General features: G+C 39.5%; 1 protein-coding gene across 1 annotated transcript; it reads left to right on the forward strand.

Annotated features, from left to right (window-relative positions):
- The first annotated feature begins 5,379 nt into the window (after positions 1 to 5,379).
- Positions 5,380 to 8,738, forward strand: LOC149843657 (glucan endo-1,3-beta-glucosidase-like). Its single transcript, XM_089999998.1, has 2 exons — positions 5,380 to 5,498; positions 7,682 to 8,738. The coding sequence occupies exons 1-2, from the start codon at positions 5,411 to 5,413 to the stop codon at positions 8,632 to 8,634; spliced, it is 1,041 nt and encodes a 346-aa protein (XP_089856124.1). The 5' UTR covers positions 5,380 to 5,410; the 3' UTR covers positions 8,635 to 8,738.
- The last annotated feature ends 974 nt before the right edge of the window (positions 8,739 to 9,712 follow it).

Here is a 9,712-nt window from a genome sequence, read left to right on the forward strand (position 1 = left end):
CCAGAAGGCTTCAAAGTCAAAGATAAAGAAAATCTTGTATGCAGGTTGAAAAAGAGCTTGTATGGGTTGAAGCAAGCTCCAAAACAGTGGTACAAGAAATTTGATTCATTTATGGTTGAAAATGAATACAATAGATTGACTTCAGATCATTGTGTCTACATAAAAAGATTTGGTGAGAATTTTGTTATTCTCTTGTTATATGTTGATGATATGCTTATCCTTGAAAAAGATATGTCTAAAAGATATCCACAAATGATAATGGTGCAGATATGCTGACAAAGGCCTTATCAATGAAGAAATAAAATACATGTCGACAGCTGGCCGACATGGACTCCAGTTCATTAGTTGAATTAGAGTATCCCCTTGGGCTGGAGGGGGAGATTGTTGGGTCCAGCTTTATCCCTCATTAATGGTGTGGGGGAAGTGGAATAGTCACCCACTACTTCCCATTAATGCAGAAGAAGTTGAAAGGTCAGCCCTATCCCTCCATTAATGATGTGGGGAAGTGGAATAGCTACTCACTTCCTATTAATGTAGGAAGTTAAAGGGCCAAAACTCTTTCAGTTTCTGAAATGAGTCTAGAAGGCTCTATGTCATCTATAAATAGGGGTGCAAAGGTTGTGTGGTGGTGGGAGAAGAGCAGAGTGGTTGTATGCAGCGTGCAAAGAGAGAAGAAGTAAGAAAGAGAGAGTAGAGAGAAGAAGAGGGAGGAAGAAAGTTCGTCATCACGTATTGATCCTCAGAGAGAGGTATTGATTGTGGTGTGGGTTTTGACTCGGGTTGTGCACGGGTTGTGCACCCGAGAGGTAATCTTGTATCCCTCTTTTCATGTGATTTTTTTGTTGTTATTCTCATTAGCTTTGGGCAAGTTATTGGACGTTGTACTCTCTACATCGTACTCTCTACTCTTATTATAGTGAATTTCTCCATGTCCCGTGGACGCAGGTTGTGTTGACCGAACCACGTAAACCCTTGTATTGTGATTTGATTGTGCCTTTATTAGATCTTATATTGGTTTCGCATGAATATTTTTTGTTACTCTCGTTTCTCAACAAACCTTTCTAAGCCTTCATCAATATTGCTGACTAGGACTCGATCACAAACCCTAACAACCTTTTCTTTTTGTATGTATGACCAGGAACCCTCCTAAGAACATGGGGTCGCTTAATGGGTCTGCCTCCCTATATATGAAGTAAAACCTAGGTAGCCCACCCACACCCCATGCTTTACTGAGACTGGCCAATGAAAATGGTGGGGAATGTCATGCCGACAGTGGGGTTTGATGTTTAGCACTTTATATTGAGTTTATGAAATGATGAAGCTGAAGAACGTTGTGAGTTTGGTTGGTAAACCAGCATGCTTCTCGGTGGGTGAAGGGCAAGACTTTCCAACACGTCGAGTCTCCTAACCCACTCTTGGTTGCCTTAACAATTCAATGGTCCCACTATAGATCACGTCCCTAGCGTCACAAGCCAATTGTTGCCTTCAAACTAGGGATGGCAGTGGACGGGGGAAAGTGGGGCCCCGCCCCCGCCTCACCCCGTTTGGACCGGGGATGAAGGGTATGAAACGGGGATGGAGGCGGGGACGAAGGTTAAAATCCATCCCCGCCCGGGGGTGGAGGTGGGGATGGACATGCACTTTTCCCCGCCCCGCCCCGTCCCGCTTCATCCCTGTTTGAACCGGGGATGGAGGACATGAAACGGGGATGAAGGCGGGGATGGAGGATAAAATCCATTCCCTGTCGGGGATGGAGGCGGGGGTGGAGGATAAAATCTTGAGGCGGGGCGGGGGTGGAGACCTTGTCCACCGCGCCACCCCACTGCCATCTCCCTACTTCAAACCCCATGGTGATACAACCACATCATTGCGCTTCTAGTGATTTTCTATGTTTTGTTTTAATTATACAGAAAATTGATGTCCGTACCAACGGGGCCTCCACCTGTTTTGGTAGGAGCTGTTAGTGTACGTCACCATGTGTTGGGACGTTGCAAGTTCAAAAGTAACTGGTAGGGTCGGCCTAACCCAGTTTGCCTTCAGAAAAAAAAAAAGAGGCACATTAGCCATTTGCTATGCTTTGTGTGGCTGAATAGTTTGCAAAGTTGATGGCTCGGGTTAGACCTGAGTCATTAGAACCACAAATCTTATCACCTTGATCACTATTTTGTCTCACATCGGTGGAGAGAGAGAGAGAGAGAGAGAGAGAGAGAGAGAGAGATACTTGGATAATGTTTTTTCAATGAAAAAACATGACTTTTTTTTAAACTTAAAATTCTGTGTTCTTGATTTTCAGGCCCTAGAAAAATTACTCATATAGCTAATTCCTACAAAATCAAGCATTTTATAATGCATCCGTATGATCAGATATTTAAAAAAAAGGCAATGAAAGTCTAGTTGTTTTTTGAATTTATAACCTGAAGAAACCCTATCTGGCACAAACACTTGATCGAACTGGCTCAGCCTGCCATACCTATATATGGTGGTCATGCAGACAACGTAAGATAGCCTGCCATACGCTACTCATTGTCTTGCACAAATGGGCAACACCCATGAGAATCGAACCTTGACTGCACATCTAGCAGCCAAAGCCTCCACCCCACTATGCCAACCCCCTTGGGGCAATAAAAGTCTAAGTTTGTGAGGCGATTTGGTAAGATTTCATCCATGGATACTAAGACAAAGGAGGTTTTTGTTTTATTTGTTGTATTCTTATCACTTATCTCCTTTTCTTTCCTCAAATTTTGTTGGTGTCCATCATTTTCAAATCTTCCAGCTAAGAAACAAAAAGAGTCGGCTAAGGACTCAACAATAACTCTTATGCATTCCTTGCCGTGTTTGAACATTTTCCATATCTCCAAACGCCAGCTTTAGCTAACCTACTAACTTGATGGCCAATGTTTTAAAGGGGGAATATGCTGCCAAACATAAATTTGGATCGGGTTTCGAACCCGTGGATTTGTGGTATATATAGGATCAGCTGAAAATAGGGGCGACTTGTGAATGTGACCAAGTTGAGGAGACATCACAAATTCGAAACTCACCATTGGCATCCCTTGCCACAAGGTCGAAGCCGGGTGAAATCCTCAAGGGTTTTACCAACCGGAAGCCAGCTAATGTGTAGTCGGTGATAAGAGGGTTTTCCGTTAGATTATAAAAAAAAAAAAGTGAAAATAAAGACAGCCATGTTCGGTCCAGTTCTGGTTTTGGGCCTGGATCAAATTAAATCTTACAAGAAGATCTGGATCCAGTTAAAAGATTGGTCCCTGTGGGGATGAGATAGTGGACACCATGTCAAACGCTAAAATAACAGCAAACGAATTCTTGTGAGAAATTAATAATTTCCTTTTTCCATTAATTTTTATCAGCAAAATAAATAAATTTGAAAACTCAAAGGTATATTTGTAAGAAGAAATAAAAACAACAAACTTATGAAAATTAAAAGGTCTGATCTTTTCCCATTAAAATAGACCATAAACATACCAACGCTCTGCTTGCTTGTCTGGTAGGAGAAGCTAGTGCACGTCACTTTGTGTTGGGACGTTGCAAGTTCAAATCCCAATGGTATCGTAGTATAACTGGTAGGGATCTGCCTAACCCCAGCTTTCAGATAATAAAAAAAACCCATAATTAAAAAGTGAATAATGTGATAAAATAACAATATTTTCATAAATAAATATCGCGATGCTTCGGGCATTGAAAACGGGGACCAAAATATCACATTTTCTCACAATAAACGGGTATGGATCCACTGAAAGTTTGTAAAACTGTAATCTTTTTTAATTAATGAAAAAAAGCCAAACCGTTCAGACCGGGGTTATACCTGATTTTGGCCCAAACATGATCGTGGATGATCATCCGATTGTGGCCCAGCTTCAAATAGAACGGCTATATTTTGTTTCAGATTGGATCCTAATTTTGGATATATTATCCACATCTGACATATGAATCGGATCTTATTCAGGCCCCATCAAAACCCTGACCCGTTTGCAGCCAGTAGAACCTTATGGATATATAGGAATTAGCAAAATAATTTCTAGAATAAAGTGTTTGAAGAAATGAAAATTCCTAGCTGTCAGTGACCCATCTACTCCAACAATGAGGTACATGGGACCAACGAGCTATAATATCTCCTCATCTTTGAAACGTCATTTTCTTTTCTATTAACCGAAACACAAGAATTTAACTCAGTAATTGTCTTCAGATATTTAGATCAATGTTGTCAGTATCTTTGCGAATCGGCCTGAATTGGTCGATTCGTATCGTATCATATCGGACCCAAATCGACATGAAACAGTGTTGATTCATGGTTATTTTTCAAAAATGCTTAAAGGTTGTTGAAATTATTTTTTAATATTTTACTGACACGTGCTAATCCCGGAATCGTTTTGAAAATCGATTCAGGGCCGATACCGATACTAACAACATTGATTTATGATCACAACACAAAGAAACACAAGATTTACTGGCAAAAGGACACACATACAACCAGAGAAGGTGGTTAAGCTTTGAGACATAAATAAGAAAAACCAAAAGAGTAAAAATTATGGATATAATTTTTTTGGAAAATGGCATGGCAGGGAAAACCTGAACTTCATGCACACAAATTAATATATAATGCTTAGTCTATATATAAACATATAGAAAACTGAACATATTAGACCCTCTTTTTTCGTTATGCCCCATTAGGTCCTATAGTTTGAAGTGTTTTAATTATGATAGATCTGAACCATTAGATGTGTTTATCATGCTCTATTTATGAGCCAAAAAAACAGATGCCTTCATAGCCATTGATTTTGGATCACCTAAAAAACCTGTATACATGTCATATTCCGGTGATCCAAAAGCTAGTTTCCACTAAACAAAACTGGTAGAACACATATATATGGTGTTAGATGTAAGAAAAAATACCAAAAACTATGATTTTTTAAAGAGCCTGATGGGGCAGAAGGAGCGCATTATCATTTATGTTTTTCTCATGATGTCATGTGTAGGTTGTTTCGACTTGATCGGACCTCATAGATGCATTCATTATAGTTAGAAAGATAGGAATGGGCTGTTGGATCATGTTTTTCAGTTTAATAAAAAAAATCGATTTCATGAGTCATGAAAATATCTTTCATTGTGGGTTTGTTGATTTTTTTAAGCGTTCTAAAGAGTATCTGCATGGTTATATATAGTTAAAAAAAAAAACAGTTAAATGGCTTAGCGTTATTCTTGATGATGCAGGACAACGTCCAACTTTTGTCCTGTCTTGAATGTTGATTGAGTCTTGGTATGGCAGCTAGCACTAGTCCTCTTCCCAACTTTGACCGGCAATGAATGAACCCTTCTTCTTCCCGCCTATATATACTGATGATGGTTGGATGCATAATTAGGGTATCCAAGACTCAACTCTCTCTCTCTCAAAAGAATGGCTAATTTTGGGTGGAGTCCTTATTTCTCAGTACTTGGGGCACTGGTTCTACTCGGGTTGCTGTTTGGAGCACCAAACGGAGCAGGTAAACCAACAATTCATGTCCATGGTACCGTTTGAATTGCTCACATCTCGCATATGTTGTTTTTGGCTTCAAAACAGATCTCATTTGCCACTGATGAAATTCTTGTTGGGGTTTTCAGTTTTCAAGGACGTGAAATCACCCTTAAAAAATGCCCTCTCTAGATTATCTCTTACATGATAATTTTTTCTTTTTTTTTAAATTACTCGAGTGCTCTGTTAGAACATTAATTTGGAAACTGTGCATTTGAGATGGATAGTGAGGTCCTTTCTCTTTTCTATTGTGCCCACCCTGGCCCGGTGAAAGCCTATAAGAGGGATATGGGTCAGGGTGGACACTATGCCCCCAGTCAGTCTCTCTCTCTCAAAGAGGTCCGCCATCACTTTCATAGTCATGATGTCCCATAACTTAGTGACGTTCACAAGTTGCTTACTTGCTATCATATTGACCTTGTGGGCCAATTAAAATGTCAAAGTAGCGTTGACAAAAGACAGTTAAAACTTTTACCTGATCCTGTCTCTAACACAGAAATATCTTTTTTAGAAAAGCTTGGTGTTCTTTTAGAAATATCATTCAAAAAGTAGGACTCTAAGTAAACATTTATCTATATAAACCCTTTATCACCAAAGAGAGCAACGGAAATATGATAATTGAAAATATGGGTATTTTCAACACTTTTTTTTTTTTTGCAAATCCAGCCATGTGGATGTTTTTGACATGATGAATTTGCTAGGAATGAACCATTGGATTGTGTATTTTGGATGAAAAAAATACCATTTTTAATGCTTAAATATTTATGAAGAATATGAGCCATTGATTTTAAAGCTTTAAAAAAACTCAATTTATGCATCAAAGTTGGATGATTCAAGAGCCTTTCTTATGAAACCAAGCATGCAGATCGCATATGTATGGTTAGATTCAAGAGAAAAGACTAAAAAAATCATGAAAATTGTGGTTGACATATAGTTCTCATATTCTAGTGATTCTATATATACTAAATGAAAACGTACCAATCCTACCCACTAAATTTTTTTTTATATTATTTTGAAATTCTGACCTTTCAGATGTGTTAAACATGATTGATTTACTAGAAATTGACACTTAGATAATGTATTTTGGATGAAAAAATGGTATTTGAAGTCTTATAAATTTATGAAAATTGTAGACTATTGATTTTTGAACCTTATAAAAACCTATCCATGCATCGGAATCAAATGATCCAAGTGTCAATTTCCAGTAAATCAATCATGCTGAACACACCTGTAAGGTCAGAATTTCAAAAAAATATCAAAAATTGATGGTCTCAAGCAGTCTGTTTCCAAATGACAGGGATGTTGTTTTGTAGCTGCCCAGTGCTTTTATATATATATATATATATATATATATATATATATATATATATATATATATATATATATATATAGAGAGAGAGAGAGAGAGAGAGAGAGAGAGGTAAGTGTGAAATGATAGGTGCTAAATGAGTTTTGATCGTACAGATATGAACTATGTAATTGATTTTAGAAGGGTGAGTTTTTATAAGGTTTGAAAAATCAATAGTCCAAAATCTTTTGTAAATTTTTGAGGCTCCAAATATCATTTTTTTTTTATCAAAAGCACATGATGTAGATGTGGGTTCCTCGTAAATCAACTATGCGCAAGACATTTATGGGGTCAGAACTATGAAAAAACACCAAAAAGGTAGAAAACCTATTTAGCAAGTATCAATTTCACACCTACCCATCTCTCTCTCTCTCTCTCTCTCTCTCTCTCTCTCTTTATATATTTATATATAGGATTTGAACTTGCAAAAAAGTTAATCGACACTCAACATCTTTTTTGCACAAAAAGAGTCTTACCGACACTATTTTAGCGCCAATAAAAGTCTTTTTAAGTAAAGAGAGTCTATCATGCCGCACAATGTGTAAGTGACCTTCGTTTGAGCACCTACCGAGTGAGCAACTATGTATCTCTGGCTATATATATATATATATATATATATATATTTTTTTTTTTTTTCAAGCGGCAATTAGTAACGCCATCATGGTCAAATTTTTAATTAAAACTTTAATCGATAAAAATGAAAACCTGGCGTTGATTATTTCATGCAAAACATGTTAAATTAATGACCTCACCATTCATTAATTCACAAAATCATCATTAATTTGAAATGTCATTATCTTCTGCAGAAGCTCAGTCTGCGGGAGTATGCTATGGCATGAGCGGCGACAACTTGCCACCTCCGACAGAAGTCATCTCCCTCCTGCGATCGAAGAACATCAAGAAGGTCCGACTCTACGACCCAAACCCGGCAGCCCTCCAGGCGCTGAGGAACTCCGGCATTGAAGTGAACGTGGGCGCCCCAAACACGGATCTCCAGCGCCTCGCAACTGACCCGTCATTCGCCGGCTCGTGGGTCGCAACGAATGTCCGGGCATACCTGCCGGACGTCCAGATCCGATACATCACTGTCGGCAACGAGGCCTTCCCCAAACCCGAGGCCCAGTACGTGGGTCCGGCCATGCTGAACGTACTAAACTCCATTCGCGGGGCGGGTCTCGGGGGTCAGATCAAGGTAACCACTGCGGTGGACACGCAGGTCATCAGTGGCTTCCCTCCCTCCTCCGGCGTCTTCACTCCACAGTCCATGCCCTTCATGGGGCCCGTCATGAATATCTTGGTGAGCTCGGGGGGCCCACTCATGGTTAATGTGTACCCTTACTTCAGCTACGTGGGGAACCGCGGCTCCATCTCGCTGCCGTATGCCCTCTTCACTGCCAACTCGGACGTGGTCTTCGATGGCTCACTCCGGTACCGGAACCTCTTCGACGCCATCGTCGACACCCTCTACTCGGCGATGGAGAAGGTCGGCGGCGGTGGCGTCCCCGTCATGATCTCGGAGAGCGGGTGGCCATCCGCCGGTGGTGCCGGCGACGTTACCAACATCGGCAATGCGCAGACGTACAACCAGAACCTAGTTAACCATGTGGGTCAGGGTACCCCAAAGAGGCCCGGGAGGCCCCTTGAGACCTACGTCTTTGCCCTGTTCAATGAGAACAAGAAGCCTGGTGATGAGATAGAGCGTAACTTTGGGCTCTTCTACCCCAACAAGCAGACGGTTTACCAAGTCAACTTCCCTTAATTAAGTTGAGGACCAAGGGGTTTAATTAGAGCCTTGGTTGATGAGATGTGAGGTTTTTATTTTGGTTGAATAATAATAACCAACGTTGCTCTGCTTGTTTGGAAGGAGCCACGTCACCTTATGTTGAGATGTTGCAAGTTGGGTCTGACTAACCCGAATTTGTCTATCAAAAAATAATAATAATGATGGTGATGATGTAATAATGAAAGATGTGATCAACTGAATAAATGTGATGCAAAGAGTCAAAATTTCAGGTAAATGGTTCGTGGGCAAGTTTCTTTCTTTTTTTTGGCAAGGGCTTGGAAGTGTGGGGCCATATGCGTTCAAATAGTCGGGATAAGTGAATGTTAGGATTTTACTTTTTCTGATTAATTATTAGAGGTGAAAATATTTAAAAGAAAAATGATAAACAAAAATGAAAAATAAAATTTCGACAGTGAAAAGCTGGGGTTGGGCATACCCCTACCAGATTTATTAAAGAAAAACTAAGAAAACAATATTACAATGGGGAGAGCCAATCTAGACTCAGAGTTTGTCCACAGAAGAAGATGCTAAATAAGAAGACCTGATTAAGACTCTGGTCCAGACCTGAAGGTCCGATTAATACCTGGAGCCGGGTATAGTTTGTGAAATTTTATAATAAACATGATCCTGACCTGAGTTTCAATTAAGACCTTCAAATTTTTAATGCAAAAATGATTAAAAAATATTATTTTACCTATGATGGCCCGAGTCAGGTTCATATAGTTCTTATTGGGTCCGGGCATGGTTTCTCTTATAGTGGGTCTGATTAAACCTAGGTTTGGACTTGATACCATCTCTAAAAAATGGTGTCAGGTCTAGTTCTACCTGGGTTCGAACTAAACTCAACCGGTTGACACCCCTAATTCTGCCCCCTCCCCAGCATAGTGTGAACATAGATGATTTTTATAAAATAAAATATAAAAATAAAAAGTGTTCTAGACATTATTGGGGGTGTTAGACATTATGGGGGTGTGTGTCAGTTGAAAAACGTGATAAATATTATCAATCAAGTATGTTTGTAATTATGTATAAAATTTCATTACTTTGTTTTTTG

This window comes from Nuphar pumila, chromosome 3 (assembly GCF_984573655.1).
Source record: "Nuphar pumila chromosome 3, dmNupPumi1.hap1.1, whole genome shotgun sequence".
In the NCBI taxonomy this organism is placed as follows: Eukaryota; Viridiplantae; Streptophyta; class Magnoliopsida; order Nymphaeales; family Nymphaeaceae; genus Nuphar; species Nuphar pumila.